This window comes from Lolium rigidum, chromosome 6 (genome assembly GCF_022539505.1).
Source record: "Lolium rigidum isolate FL_2022 chromosome 6, APGP_CSIRO_Lrig_0.1, whole genome shotgun sequence".
Classification (NCBI taxonomy): domain Eukaryota; kingdom Viridiplantae; phylum Streptophyta; class Magnoliopsida; order Poales; family Poaceae; genus Lolium; species Lolium rigidum.
In genome coordinates, this window is record NC_061513.1 from 63,260,245 (window position 1) to 63,276,378 (window position 16,134).

A 16,134-nucleotide genomic window follows, 5' to 3' on the forward strand; every position below is an offset into this window, starting at 1 on the left:
TTAATTCTAAAAAATTAAACTAGGTGAACTCCCACTCAAAACAATATCCCTCGCATTGTCTTAGTAATCACACTAACCAAATCCACTACACCAAGTCCGATCATCACGAGACAAGATGTAACTTCAAAGACGAACACTCAAAGTGTTCATCATATAAATCATATGACTCATGCTCTACCTTTCGGTATCCCGTGTTCCGAGACCATGTCTGTACATGCTAGTCTCGTCAAGGCAACCTTAGTATCCGCGTGTGCAAAACTGGCTTGCACCCGTTGTATGCACATGTAGAATCTATCACACCCGATCATCACGTGATGCTTCGAAACGACAAGTCTTAGCAACGGTGCATACTAAGGATGAACACTTTATTATCTTGATATTTAGTGAGAGGGATCATCTTATAATGCCACCGTCGTGATCTAAGCAATATAAGATGCATAAAAGGATTAACATCACATGCAATTCATATATGATATGATATGGCCCTTTTGTCTTTGCACCTTTGATCTTCATCTCCAAAGCACGGACATGATCTCCATCATCAACGGGCATGATCTCCGTCATCGTCGGTGTAGCGTCAAGGTCAATGGCGCCATCTTCATCATTGTTCTCCCATGTAGCAACTATTACAACTACTTTGAAATAATACATCAACATGAAATTTAAAGACAACCATAAGGCTCCTGCCGGTTGCCACAATACAATAATGATCATCTCATACATATACATCATCACATCATGGCCATATCACATCACCAAACCCTGCAAAAACAAGTTAGACGCCTCTAATTTGGTTTGCATATTTTACGTGGTTTAGGGTTTTCGAGTAAGATCCAATCTACCTACGAACATGAACCACAACGGTGATACTAGTGTTGTCAATAGAAAGAGTAAATTGAATCTTCACTATGGTGGGAGAGACAGACACCCGCAAAGCCACTTATGCAATACAAGTTGCATGTCGAGCGTGGAGCAAATCTCATGAACGCGGTCATGTAAAGTTAGCCCAAGCCGCTTCATCCCGCAAGATGCAAAGTACACGAACTAAAGACAACAAAGCATTAACGCCCACAAAACAATTGTGTTCTACTCGTGCAACCAATCTATGCATAGACACGGCTCTGATACCACTGATTGGATTCGTAGCATAGAAAACAAAAAGTTTCCTACCGCAAGAACGAAAACCAAGCCAAGATGCAATCTAGAAGATGGAAGCAACGAGAAGATCATGAGACTAACCCTCGAAGATTTCCAAAGCCTACGAGAGATCTCGTTGTTGCAGAAGATGATCACTTGCCGCTTTCAAAAGCGCGTAGAAGATCTTGACGTTGCCATAGTCGGGCAACACCTCCGTACTCGGTCACACGTTCGGTGTTGATGACGACATCCTTCTCCCCGTTCCAGCGGGCAGCGGAAGTAGTAGATCCTCCTCGGAATCCCGGCAGCACGACGGCGTGGTGGCGGTGGTGATGGAGAACTCCGGCAGGGCTTCGCCTAAGCGCTACTAGAGTTGTATGAGGAGGAGGGGCGGCTAGGGTTTGGGGAGAGGGGGGCCCCGGCCTTGGTGCCTCTATGGGGTGCGGCCAAGGTGGGTTTGGTGTGGCCGGCCCCCTCCCCTTGTTCCTCATTATATAGGTGGAACCCCCAAGGGTTTGCCCAAAGTCTTCGAATAAGACCCCAATTCAAAACTGCCATATGGACGAATCCTACTTGGGGTGGGACTCTCCCCTTTCCCTTTGGTGGGGTGGCCGGCCCCCTTAGGTGGAGTCCACCTGGGACTCCTCCTCCCTATGGCTGGCCGGCCAAACTTGGTGGAGTCCCTTCAAACTTAGAAAATGACTTCCTATATATGAATCTTATTCTCCGGACCATTCCGGACCTCCTCGTGATGTCCTGGATCCCATCCGAGACTCCGAACAAACATTTGAAATCCATTCCATATTCCATATCTACTTAAAACGACATCAAACCTTAAGTGTGTCACCCTACGGTTCGCGAACTATGCAGACATGGTTGAGACTCTTCTCCGACCAATAACCAATAGCGGGATCTGGAGATTCATAATGGCTCCCACATATTCAACGATAACTTAGTGATCGATTGAACCATTTACATACGATACCGATTCCCGTTGTCACGCGATATTTTACTTGTCCGAGGTTTGATCATCGGTATCTTCATACCTTGGTCAACCTCGTCTCCGAAAAGTACTCTTTTACTTGTACCGTGGTATGTCATCTCTTATGAACCATTCATATGCTTGCAAGCTAATCAGACGACATTCCACCGAGAGGGCCCAGAGTATATCTATCCGTCATCGGGATGGACAATATCCGACTCTTGATCCATATGCCTCAACTCGTACTTTCCGAATACTTAATCCCACCTTTATAACCACCCATTTACGCAGTGGTGTTTGATGTAATCAAAGTACCTTTCCAGTATAAGTGATTTACATGATCTCATGGTCGAAGGACTAGGTAACTATGTATCGAAAGCTTATAGCAAATTGAACTTAATGACGTGATCTTATGCTACCCTTAATTGGGTGTGTCCATTACATCATTCATCTAATGACATAACCTTGTTATTAATAACATCCAATGTTCATGATCATGAAACTATGATCATCTATTAATCAACAAGCTAGTTATACAAGAGGCTTACTAGGGACTCGTTGTTGTTTACATAACACACATGTATCAATGTTTCGGTTAATACAATTATAGCATGGTATGCAAACATTTATCATAAACATAAAGATATATAATAACCACTTTATTATTGCCTCTTGGGCATATCTCCAACACCTCAAGCTTTTGTGTTTCAACAATGGTGGGAGAGAGAGCTTCAATGAATATGATAGGAATGGTTGACCTATCCCCATTAAGGAGGAATAAAAGGTATTTATAGATCAAGGGAGAAACTATCCATTTGGGAAATTTTCTGCGTGCAAAATGGTGGGAATTCGGTGGAACCAGTTTCCCAGCCGATCACATCGATGCCCAAGTTGGTCGACCGATTTCCATACCGATTTATCCAGTTGTTGACCAAACTGGTGTGTAGACCGAACCAAACCGAAGCCGGTCCCAAAGGTATAAGTCACAACCAAATTTGGTACCGACCTCGACCGATTGACTTGGTATGAGAATTTGTGGGGCTGATTTGGGTGCCATTTTTGCATAAACTCCTTAATGATTTTTTTTCTCCAACAAGCTAAACTCTTCTCTCTTTGTGTGATGGTGATATTTGGTGGTAGGGTGTGTGTTTGGCTTTGGTGAACATCCCTAGAAAACTTATCGATATCACCACTATTTATAGTGTGGCGTTTCCTATTTGAATCAGACATAAATAAGAGGGGAATAAAAGGAAAACTCCGATAGTTTTCTTCGTTCTCAACGAGGGGTCTCCTATCATATTCCATCAACAGCAACGGACTAGTAGGTACAATTAGTCTGATACTAGCTCTAGTGTCATCATTAACCGAAACAACATTTAAGGGTAAAATATCCTTACAGTTACACGCAAGGAGCATCAAGAGTGCAGATTGAAGAAGATATGAGGTATGGCTTGAAGCAATCACATTGGTAGTTGTGCAAGAAGTTTGAGTCAAGTTTGATTCATTTATGACTAAGCATGGTTACCTTAAAGCATAACCTGATCATTGTGTCTTTTTGAAGAGGTACGCCGATGGTGACTTTATGTTGATGACCGTTGATTGTTGGAAATGGCACATATAGGATTGCTCTCCACAAGAAGGCATTGAGTAAATCAATTGCCACGAAGAATTTAGGACCAACTAAGAAAATACTTGGCACTTTAATATATCAAAGAAGCTTCTTTGGCTCTCACATGAAAGATACATTGAGAAGGTACTTGAAAGGTTTAATATGAAAGATGCAAAGTCTGTTACATCTCCACTTGTAGGCCATCACAAACTAAGTTCAGAAAAATGGTCTAAAATCAAGGAGAAATAAGATATGATTAAAGTACCTGCCCGTGGGTAGTTTGATGTATGCCATGGTGTGCACTAGACATGATGTTACCTATCTAGTTGAAGTTAAAGGTACTTAGAGCAAATATAGCAGACCCCCATCTCGTGGTGCATCCCATTTTTTCCTGGTTTTGGCCCAAAAAACGGCGCGAACAGATTCCGCACTGCAGACCGCATCACAAAACATGATGCAGAAATACCCCATCCCGGCCCGGCAACGTTGTATATAAGCGCCGATGGAGGGGTAGGAATGGTTAACCCCATCAATTTTCGCCTCCTCCTCCCACCACCATCGCCACCCCGCGTCCAATTCCCGACGTCACCGCTCGCCAAAAACAAATCCTCGCATGCGACCGCTTCCTCACCTCCACCTCCACCATGCCCGCAATGAAAGATTCCAATTTGCTGCGTAGCGGCCGCACAAACGCGGCGGCCGACCATGGCAACGGGTCGACATCGCGGGCAGTAAAGATGACTGCCGACCGAGCGGTGCGCCTCTCCGAGCAGGCGTGTCGGCGCGGCGCACTGTCACGCAGGAATCCGCGCTCCCCCGCGTGGTTCAGGATCCTCCCGAGCGCGAGTACCATCAAGGCGGGGCCATCATCTGCGCCGGCGTGGGTGCGTGCTGCGGCTGCGCGCGTCCCGCGGCCCCCACCGATCGAGCTGAACTCGAGCCCGGACGAGGCGGAGGATGAAGCCGCTCGGGAGGAGTGACACATGGAGATGGCTCACCGCAACTCCCTCACCACCATCGTTACCGACGTTTGGGACAAGGAGAAGCGTGCCCGCGATGCCGACGACGAGCTTGCTCGTGACATCCGCTGTGCGAAGAAGGCTTCCATCCGCTTGGAAATGGTGCGGCGCGGGTACGTGGTCGTTGACTACTCCGATGAGTCCTCCGACTACTCCGACACGTGAAGCTCCACCGCTCTCTCTAGCAATGCCGACGACTGCACCGACGGAAATCCCCCAAGCCCCGGTGATGTAGATGAATCTTGGGCTAGCTAGTGTAGTTTTTAGGAACATTTAGTTCCTATTTTTACATCGTTTGTAAATTATGCCGGTTAACTCAAACAAACTCGTTTAAATTTCTTGCGCCAAATTTCAGAAATCACGTTTAGGGTTCTATATACAGGGTCTGTTCTACCACTTCAAATTTTCTCGCAAAATAAGCAATGCAGTTAACCCCATCCACGCGTGTTTAGGGTTCGGAATGGGGGGTCTGCTAGAGTTGCTCTTATTCATCGTGCTTATGCTTTAGAAGCTAAGATCTTGTATTGCAAAGCTATACGAATGTTGATTATGGAGGTGATGCAAATTCTAGGAAGTCTACATCTAGTTACTCGATGACTTATGCATGAGGAGCGGTGTCATGGCAATCTTGCGAATATGTGTTTCCTTATCAACCACATATGCAAAGTACATTGCAGCGGCTCGCAAGGAAGTGATGTGGATGAAGAACCTCTTGCAAGTGCTAGGCATGAAGCAAGAAAAATACAAATCCGCTTTTGTGATAGTCAAAGTGCTATCCATCTTGCCAAAAATCCAAGTTTTCGCTCCCGAACCAAGCACATGGATGTGATGTATCATTAGATTCGAGAAGTGGTGAGTTCCAAGTTGCTGAAACTTGAGAAGGTCCATGCCGACAAGAATGGCTCGGATATGATGACCAATATATTACCAAAAAAAAGATGTTGCAAGGCAGCGGGCATGGCGGTGTCCCCCACATGAGTCAGATGGGAGTGATTTGTTGGGTATCATCCTCATGAGGGCTATGAGGAAATGACCTATTCAAACCTTTTAGGCGGCTCAAACATGTGCAAGAGCCAACTGCCCACTAGGGTTATGACCAAGAGTCATTTTAGACATTGCACATGAGGGAAGACAGACGATACACCTCCCTTCCAGCCATCACTAGGTGAAGTGACAACAATCCCAACTTAGCCTCCATTAAAGAAAGGAGAAAAAACCAAAAGAGAAGGAAATGAGAGAAAGTTAAAGAAAGAAACTCAAATCAAGCACCGCCCGCTGCCCACAAGGCTGTGATGTCCGGATCCACTACCTTGTCTCCTTCATGTGGTTCCACCATCTTTCGTGAGATGCCTCCAACCCCTAGCTCATCTACTCATGTGCCTCAAATGGCCAAATCTTGTTGTTGGCATTCAAGATATGTGTGTATGTTGATGTATGAGATCATCTAGTGCTCTATAGAGAAGAATAAGTTGTATCCCATTTTGATAATAGTGGAAGAATATTTGCATGGTTTAGGCTCATGTTTTTTCCTCTCAAGTTGACAGGTTTTTCACGTAAATAGGATTGGTGTCGCTTCGTGTGTTGATGATTGTTGTTGCACCTATGTGTCGAGAGAACGTAGGGCTTGTTCAACCTACTTGCATAAATCAACTAGTACTTGTATTACCTGTGTGCTAAGAGCACCCACAATTTGTTCTTGGTTGGGGCAGAATCCGTTTGTCCATATATATGCGTGTGATGCATATGTTTCCTTCCATGATTGAGCAACGATTCGTGGAGTTAGTACATGATATTTACATATGATTCTGCTGCGTATCTTTGGATTATGTTTGAGTGTGCTAATTCAGAACAGAAACATCTTGGAGTTACAAGCAAAAAAAAAATGAAACTTGAACTGAGCTTTCGCTATGCTCGACCGGTACCCGGTACCAATCTGAACAACAGAAAGCACATTGCGCGCTCGTATACTGCATCTTATGCGTAACTTGTCCCGCCAAATGCTGTCTCAACTCTATTTACCCATAATGCGTTGAGAATCTAGGGTTTTTAATCACGCACAAAATCTTCGTCTCTGCACAACAAATTAAGATGCAGTTATATGGTCTGATCGATAATGCAGTTATGGGTCAATCCAATTCAAAGAAAACATAAGCATTTGATCTTACGCGCAGCTTTGATAGGATAACTTCGTCTATTGACTCTGTAATTTCAAGTTGCTTCATCACTGTAGCCTGCAGCACCTGATCAATGGAAGGGGAAAATAACTCATGTCTCACTAGAGATTGGCTGCAAGATTTATTCGATAATTCCTTATATGGCAATAAACAAAATTTGACAAGGATGACAACGTGTGCTTAGCCTAGTGGTTGGGGTCGACCGGAGTTCGATTCCTGTCAGGAACGAATTTCGGAATTGTCACGCCAAGTCCCGCTTCTACTATATCAAAAAGTGTCTAGTTCCTCCTAGACACGATTTCATTTTTTTTTTAATTTGACAAGGATGATGATGATTTTCCCATTCCTTGGTACTAAGGTTTTCTCTAATGCGCAGGATTACAAAGCCACAGTAATAGCGAAAACGCTGAACTGAGATGAGATGCCCACTAGAAGGACTTAGTTTGCACCTTTCTCTGATTGCACCACAGGGAAAACTAATGATTCATAGCAAGGCGTTTGGGTGGATGAAATGTTTCCTACGAAATATAGTTCATAGGAATCCTTTGAAAAAAATTCTTATAGGATTCAATCCTACAAATCAAACAATCCACATAGAAAACGTTCCTAAATACTCTAATCCACTAAAATTTATATGGTAATCCTTTTAATCAAAGTGGCCATAAGTAAGAATGAGCCACTTAGCTGAAACTGCTTTCGCCCCTGTCTTTTATAAAAAGAATGTTCAAATTGCCTTTCCAATACTTGATTTCAACATTTTCGTTACTTGCATATTTCCAACATTTTGAATCCAATGTATTTCCTTATTAAAAATATTTACTGAACTTCGAAACAGAGATATGTACGTAAGAAAAACAATAATGTCAAACAGTTACCTTCTTTGTCCTTTCGAGATCAGATTCAATATATTTGATCCTATCCCATGATTCCAAGAGGAAGCGTTCTTTCTCCACCGGAATCTCTGGGGGTTTGCTGCTGAGCTCATCGACCCTGCTCTCTAGCCTCTGAAGGCGCCCAATGACAGGACTGATATGGTCCACACTAAATGCTTCCTTTGCTGGATTATCACCGGAGATCGGTTCATGCTCAGCTGGAGGCAGTGGGTTGTCTACCATCGCCGTCTCTGGCTGAATGCGTACTATGTGAAATAAGGCAAAAACTCTAACGACCAGAGCCAGCAGTAATCTGAGAAAACGATAGAATTTCCCTTCCTCTGGAATCTCTTTGGGTACTACTGAACCACGTCTGTGTCTTGAAAAACCTAAATCTGCACACGAAGATGTGAACATACTACTCAACGCAAAGAAGAATTCTCGAAGGAAAACATGATTAGTTATATCGAATGTATTCCTAGTTCACTATCTGTCCACTTCTATAATAGGAAATGGTAAGTTACTAAGTTATTCAGTAAGAATCAACAAAGTCAACAAAATTTTAAGGGGAAAGAAGAAAAGGAGAAAATTACTTTATATTTGCATACAGTGACCTCAGAAAACCACAAGGCAAAATACCTGGAACATTTTGTGTTGTGCCAGTGCCTAAGGCTTGAACTCTTACTTCTGGGGCACTGGTTTTATCCGGCATTGATCCTCCTCTGCCATAATCTACAGTTTTGTCCACCACGACAAAGTGATCATCGCAACTGTAATAAGCTGCAGATTCTCGTGTTCTCATCTGCATTGGTGTAAAATGTACGATATTCAGTGTACGCACATCAAGCATATGCATTAGATAAAGGCTAAGATTCAGAAAGAAAGTTCACTTCTTCACGAACTGGAGCTAATCGACTACACTCCAATGCTCTTCTCATCATAGGAGAACCCAGATCATCAACATCCGATCCTGACTCAACTGTTGACGTGTCACTGTTTCTACCCTGTTACTCATAAGGAGAGGAAAAAAAATGTTATTAGTGATAATATGAACATTGCTGGTGAAACAAAGTGCTGCAAGCCTCCAGTCATCGAATTCCAAATGAAAATTAGAAATAGTGGTTGGAAGTGTTGAACTTGCCTTCAAAAGATGTAACCTAGCACGTTGCTCGATCTCAGATAAGCGTCTTGTATGCTTTATAAGTTTTGCTTCCTTGTTATGTGCTAGCTACAAGAAAACACCAATTACCACAGTTGAGAATGTTGTTGTATACTTTTATTTAACACGAACTTTAATTAAAGTATGCGTAGAGTTTCAAATTTAGAGGTATGCTAAGCTTGGCATGATGCAGCGAATTGCACACAGTAATTTCCGTTTAAAAAAGAAAGAACAGTTCATAAGTTTGTCCAGAATTACATCTCTTTCTAGATTTGAAGTATGCCAACTGAAAGCTATTTGTGGAATTTCATTTATTTGCAGTAATCTATGTCAGCATGGCATTGTCACGTTCTTGATATTTGAAAGCTCAACTGAAAATTTAAGCTTGCTTGAAAACCATGGAACAACATCATGAAGAAAAAAGCACATATATTGTTAGCTGCAATGTGTACCAAATTTACCTTCATGATGTGAAAATCATTCCATGGACCTTTGTTAGACCTGAGACATCCTCCCTCACTAGCACAAGTGCATGTTCCACCCAAAAATTCAGGAAGTTGGCTGCGGATAGAAAAATGAAGTGTTCAATCAAAGGTACTACAGAAAAGCTTTATGATAAATAAATTCTACTACTCAATAATCGTAAAAGAAGTGCACCTTTCATCTATTACTTCAAGAAGTTTGCTTTGGAATTTTGTTCCCAAAACCTACAGTTGAGGTTCCATCAAAAATTTATTTGAAAAGACAAGAAAAAAAACTGCGGGAATCTCATGCTCACATGTATCTTCGAGGCAGTTTTAATGTCAAGAAAGCCTTTCACTGAATTCCATAGTAGCTTGAAACCACTCCCAGCGTTTACAACAAACATCTGATGCAATGTCTGAGTATAGAAGTAAAGTGTTCAGTACACTGGCAGCAAGTATTAAACCAGATAAGTAAATATAACAAAGGCATACCTCAGGATAATAATCACTGTCTATCTTTTGCATTCTAGTTAACATTTCCCTTGCTGTTTTGCTGAAGTTCTTGAAACCCTGCAGCAAAATAGAAGGGGAAATGTTAGCATGCAATTTATACTGCAAACTAAAACTAAACAAAGTCAGTCTTGTACTTTGACATAAGGTCCAGTGAAAATGGAAAGAACCATCATACCACGCCTTCGACATCCAGTATAGTTGTTGTAGAATCAATATGCCTTTTCGCGGCGATAGAGCATGCTGGAAACTTGTCACAAAAGGCTCTCTCAAATTCTTGCACATGATACTTGATGTAGCGATCAACTGTAGTGATATCCATCAGTTTATTTGGTTCAACTTTCCCTAATCTCTCGATGTATACTGGTCTTCCTTGCCTGTCAACTCCATGGTAGCCCTGAGGATAATAGCAAAGCACCTCCGCTAGCTCTCCAAAACTGAAATCCTGCAAGATTCAGTTCCCAGTGGCAGGTGTCAGTTATAATCTTGATAAGAAATAAAAATGTGATTTCAGATAAAGATAGTTTTTTTAGAATTAAAGTCACTACTGTAACAACCAAAACAGACTAGGATTTTATTATTTAGAAAACAAGACGAAGCTAACATTTATCACTCTATACCTTAAGAACATCTAGGGACTGTTTGGTTGCTTCACTAGGGTTGTCAATGTTGCAGCATTTTCTGCCACTCATGCCTACGGTTAGGCGATCAAAATGAGGGCCACACTTGAGGGAAGCTTGCCAAACGTTCCTGACTCAGTGACATGTGGGTCCCAGGTTGCGTGAAAAGAATCTTGCCACAAATGCGGCAGCCGACCAAACCGGTGACTAACTCAATCAAACTTTGCAAGAAAGAGCCGTGTGCATCAATTGAAGCAGAGGCTGGGGCTGCCAAATTTCGAAAAAAAAACTCAATCAAACTTGCCTAACTTGTGGTGTGGCAAAGTGTGGCAACATAATATACCATCTCAACACATCCTAGTTTAAGATCCCAGATGGTAGTTTCTGCGTATGACTAAACAACATAATATACCAGCTCAACACGCCCTAATTTAATATACTTGATGTTCATTAGGAAAGTTCAATCAGAATTAAATGTCCATACACAACAATATAGAATATCTCTAGACGAGAACAATTAGGTGGTATTTGGTATCAGCAAATAGTGCAGTTTCATAAACCGTTTTATCCACAAAACTGTGGGTTCCTTTTTGCAGTATTTAAAAAAGAGGTCAGGAGCTCTTTTTGCTAAACAAGGAAACAATTTCTTCTTCCCTCGTTGTCTCGATCGCCCAATCCGTTTCACCTCTCCCCTTCCTTTGCCTTTTCTACTGTCATGGATGTGCAAGAAGCCCCAGTTGAATAGATAAAAACGGTCTGTGCTCTTGGCTGCACTGACATCTCTTCTAGAAATTGTTTACCCATTTACTTCTGATCTTGGCCCCATGGGATGTCAGCGGCCACGGCAGGCTGAGGCAAGAGAAGCAGCGCACGGAAGTATGACATTTCAGGCAGCATGCGATTTACAGGTACTACTCAATTTAGCAACAAGAGAAAGAGAAAACCATGACTCAATGGCCTGGTAGATGCGGCAGAAAAGGAGAGAAGAGGCGTCTCTAGCTACTAATTGTTGTTTGATAATTTGATCCACTATATTAACCATGTGTCCTGATTCAATTTATTCGAACGAACATGAATTAACAAAATTGTGACAAACTCAGTGGTATAATTGCCAAACACACTGTAGTTTTCGCAAAACCACCAACAACTACAGCATTCCTAAACTGCGGTATTCAGTGCCCATGTCATGTAAAACTGTGTTATTGAAATAATGCACTTTAAAAAAAAATGTGCACACATAGAGCCTTAGTCTCACCTCTAGTATTGTATCTGCACCGAATTCTTTTCTCCATTGGAGCATCTCAGCCCACATATGAACAGCTTTCTCAGTGTCAAATTTCCTTGCCTTCAAAAACCTAAGGTGTAAAGAAAGAAATCGTTTAGACTTGTAGTGTAAATATAACAAGAAAACATGCTTCACTAGGTGTTTGTTTGTTATTTAGTTCTGTTCGAGCATCAACCTCAGCAATGTGTGATAATCATTAAGTTTGTCAGATAGCAAATTTCTGCTCAAAAGCTCTTGCTGAAATGTGAAGACAGAGCGTTCCTCTTCCTCATCTCTGACATCTTCAATTGTGACGGAAGAAGCCCGATGCCCAACATTTCTCTTCCCACGCTTCTTGAGTGAATGTGTGAGCTTGCTCGATGCATTTAGCGCTTTCTTCTTGAGTGAACCACCGATGGACAACCTCCTCCTCTCATCCTCTGAGTTTTCTATGTCTGACCTCCGATCTTTCCACTCCTCGAATGAGAACAGCCCCTCCACACTATCTGACCGTCGCCGCACTTCATGCAAAACACAATATGTATACTTTCTTAAGGAAATACTTTATTGATGTTGCAGCCTCTAGATCAAGAGGAAAGAGAATTGACACACGTAAGACAAAAAGAAACCAGATTATACCTGACATTTTTCTGGAAGCAGAAGACTGAATATGCAGGTCGGAATGCTTTTATTATGTGATTATATGCCCGTCTTCATCCACACAAATGCACCTGGAATGGAATAGAGGTCGATAAAAGTATCATGAGAATGTGAATGCCCGAATTGAGAGTATATAACGCACACTCGCTCTCTTTGCATGAAGAGTTCTTGGTCTCTTCAGTAGAACAGGAATGGGAGGGACAATCCCAATTTCTCACGTAGCTAGTACTTTTTACCAGTAGTACCGGATAATGAAACGTCTGAATTAAAGCGAAAGAGATCGCGACATTATAACCAGGCGGTTATAGCTTGTACTAGTACGTATAGATTAAAGAAACATAAAATGCCTGACAAAGAAGAGAAGGAATTATGAAAACATGTGCTCCAGTAAAGCTCAGACAAGTCCTTTACTGGGTATCTGCACAAAGAAATTGATAATTCTGAGTTTCTGACAAAAAGTCTGTGGGCTATCATGACAAGAATCTGAGGAAGTGCAAATATGGCAGAGTATTAAGATGATCGTTATTAGTTTTCAGTGGAGCCTCATTTCGATGAAGAAGCAGACATTAAGCTTAAACAAGCACTTGAACCAGGAAAGAGCGTGGTCAACAAGCAGCTTTTGACCAGAGTTAATCGCCGAAAGTGCCCGCCCAGCTCAAATAAAGGCATTCAACGATTTTATTACTACTTATTAGTGGACACTAAGAAAGGCATGGCACATTCACACTTAAGTCTGAACAATTTTTTTTTTTTTTTTGAGGAAGCTGGACAAGAAACAAAAAACTCAAACGAATCCAATTGATCTTCTCGGACAAAAAAAATACTATGTTCTGAATGGTATGATCAGAAACAAGCGAAAAAACTAATCGAAATTATGTAAATGCGCTAGAACACAATTATCTATAGTGTACAAATTCTACTTTGGATCAGGCTACGCTTGAGCCAAAGTGAAGAAGGGAAACTGCAGCAAAAAAATTCATGTAAGCCCCAACAAATGGTTGCTCTGAAACTAGATGCAGAAAAGTAGACACGAGATTCAGTAATCAACAACAGTATGTATCCTTAGTCAACCACTGAAGAGCAAGAGCAGCAATTGATGTCCAAAGGCAACACAGATCAGAGCTCACGGTGGGTTCAGACGAAAAGCACTAGGAGTGTCGCTGAATCAGATTGAATTCAGCAACAGCCCTCCGAGCCGGGAGTAGTTCTGGGGAAGAGACGAACACATACTTGGTTGAACTTGAACTCCCCAATTTTATTTTCAAGGAAATTCGAAACATTGTATGGTGGGAGTACTCCATTCCGATTTCTTTTCTTGAAAAAGACCATGCCGACAAAGAAGACGGGGAAAGATCGCGTCACCTTGGGGTGGAAGTGGAATCAAGGGCCAACAATGCCGTTCCTCTTCGGCCGCAGCGCCAATTGACCAACCTGCGATGAATCCGCTGGGAGGAGTTCGTGGGCGAGGGCGTGGTGAGGTTGCGGGTGGGGGGACTGGGACAGGTTGTTGAAACTGACCAACCTGTGCTGCGTTGTACCCAACAGAAGCGGGTTTATAAAAAAAAATTAGAAAAGAAGCGGGTTTGAGATGCCATGTTCCCTTGCTTTTCCTTTGCCGTACCACGCCTAACCTCCACTAATTTCGGTTCAAGCGCTGCTGGTCGTTCGGTCGCTGGTCGTGCGTCGCGGGCCATGATGACCTGCTTGCATTGTGGGCCCTGGTATAAAGACCATGGAGGTGGTCCATCCATCCTAATTTGCTTTAATTTTGCTTTTGTCAGCTTTAACCATCCTTATGAAAGGACGTGGCTGTTTGATTCAAATGATTTCAAAAGTACAGAAACATTATGTTATGGCATGTTAAATCCTACAGCAATTTAAAACACATAATTTAGTTGCAGAAAATGTTTGATTGCACTACAGGAAAAGCGCAGGAAATCTCTATAAAGTTTGTAGTTGTCAAAGTCACATAAGAATTTTTCCAAAAGGTCTAACATTTTGCTAGAAATCGTGTAGGATTGTAGTATACGAAGGCAATCCATAGGAATTTTTGAAAGTTCAATTCTTTGAATGAAACAATCTTTATAGGAAAAATTCATATGGATAAGATTCCTACACAATTCTTTTGAATCAAACACGCCCTTATGTACTGTGACCATAAATGTTTGAGAAAACTATGGATCTGTAATGTTTCTGTTATGCCACTCTGTCGGGTGTACTATTCGTGGGACAGGCTTCCATGAGTGTTATGTCAACGGCGTGCACACTGCAACATGCGATGGTGTGCTAGGTCACCATAAAACATCTTGGTTCGAATGCTATACTAAATGCATAACTGCCTCTTGTCACCCCTAATGGCAAGATCAAGGTGTCACCACAGGTCGTGTGACATAGAAGGACAATTACCATAAATGCTCTCGAATTTCAACAGTGCTAGTCCACTAAGTTAATCTTGCTCCCGCTGAAGCCACTTAGGAGGATGCCACTATCGTTCAAGCAATTTTCCTCTCGTTGAAGCCCTGAAGACTTTCTAAAGGAAGGGGAGATGTCAGGACATCAAGTATGAAGATGCCACTACTTTATGAATCCAATCACTATTATTGTAATAGTTGTTAATTTCCATACTATTTAGATCTACAATTGTAATAAGGGGCAAACCGTAAACTAGCTGGCCTACTCTCATCTATAAGAGGGTAGGAGTGGGAGGTTGAGAAGCAGCTAATGGAAACCCTATTTTTCTTAAGCATTACTTCTACCTTGGATTGTCTTAGTGAGTGCAAGCAAAGCTTCCTTTAGCCTTGCCCCGCGAGCTCTCTCTCCCCATCCTTCTTCCTCCATCGTCATGGCACCCTAGATATCCCGACACTTGCTCATTAAGATAGACCAATTATAAAGAAAAAAAGTAAGTTATGTAACATTATAAGATTGAGTTGAATGTGATCTACTAATTAGATTCACATGTACTCGTTACTCATAATAAATCAATAACCAATTAAAAGTATGAGATATCTCCTAGAGCGGGTGAATAGTCATTTCAAAAACTATTACTGATTAGGATTGTAAGAATGCGGAATTAAACTAATGTTTATTTTACAAGCAGAAAACTTAAATATGCTAGTGTCAACTAAGTGCAACAATAACAACTCAAGCTAAGCAAGATATGCACAGGATATAAGTAACACAAGTGATAGGAAGATATAAGTACTTCAAGCACGATATCTATCACAAGAAAAGTAAACTCGGGTATAGATATAATCGAGGCATACGGAGATCAAGATGTATTCATGTGTTCCCTCACACGAAGTGAGGTACGTCATGTTGGAGAGACGCGGGCTACCACGAAGGTCTCCAGAACGCCACAAAAGCTCACCTTCTTCTCGAAGCCAATACTACGAAGGACAAATATCATTTCCTTATGGCTACCTTTTCCTCCACTATAGATATGGCAAGCTCCACAACCACTTCACAAGATCCGCGGAATAGAACCCATACCGCTTCACGATCTTTTACGGAGAGGTCACCAGAGCACCAACCGCCAAGCCAACTAGGAGGTTTCCCTCCAAGAGTAATAAGCTCACAGTCTCTCACTCGAACTAGTCGTAATGGAGACCTCAACACTATGCAAGGATGCAAAGCAAGAACACCAAAAGTGGTCAAATCCTTC

The 16,134-nt window shown here is 42.1% G+C and overlaps 1 protein-coding gene across 2 annotated transcripts; it reads right to left on the bottom strand.

Annotated features, from left to right (window-relative positions):
• Positions 1-6,540: 6,540 nt before the first annotated feature.
• On the bottom strand, positions 6,541-14,011 carry LOC124662140 (phosphatidylinositol/phosphatidylcholine transfer protein SFH13-like). Of its 2 annotated transcripts, none has more exons than XM_047200022.1 (15): positions 13,833-14,011; positions 12,450-12,541; positions 12,007-12,331; positions 11,802-11,901; positions 10,105-10,371; positions 9,909-9,986; positions 9,731-9,832; positions 9,610-9,659; positions 9,414-9,513; positions 8,935-9,021; positions 8,685-8,797; positions 8,433-8,602; positions 7,797-8,188; positions 6,913-6,987; positions 6,541-6,818 (listed from the first exon to the last, which is right to left on the bottom strand). In XM_047200022.1, the coding sequence occupies exons 2-15, from the start codon at positions 12,454-12,456 to the stop codon at positions 6,798-6,800; spliced, it is 1,887 nt and encodes a 628-aa protein (XP_047055978.1). In that variant the 5' UTR covers positions 12,457-12,541; positions 13,833-14,011; the 3' UTR covers positions 6,541-6,797. The 2 variants fall into 2 exon arrangements, with proteins under 2 accessions (XP_047055978.1, XP_047055979.1); XM_047200023.1 differs by having other exon boundaries at positions 8,433-8,595; positions 8,684-8,797.
• Positions 14,012-16,134: the final 2,123 nt, after the last annotated feature.

Bases quoted from the DNA above. Each gene is read 5' to 3' on its own strand.
- LOC124662140 (XM_047200022.1), bottom strand. The intron at 9,833-9,908 runs GTATGCCTTTGT...TTCTATACTCAG, and splicing joins ACAGTGATTATTATCCTGAG to ACATTGCATCAGATGTTTGT. The intron at 8,603-8,684 runs AGTGAACTTTCT...ACATTTTACACC, and splicing joins TTAGCTCCAGTTCGTGAAGA to AATGCAGATGAGAACACGAG.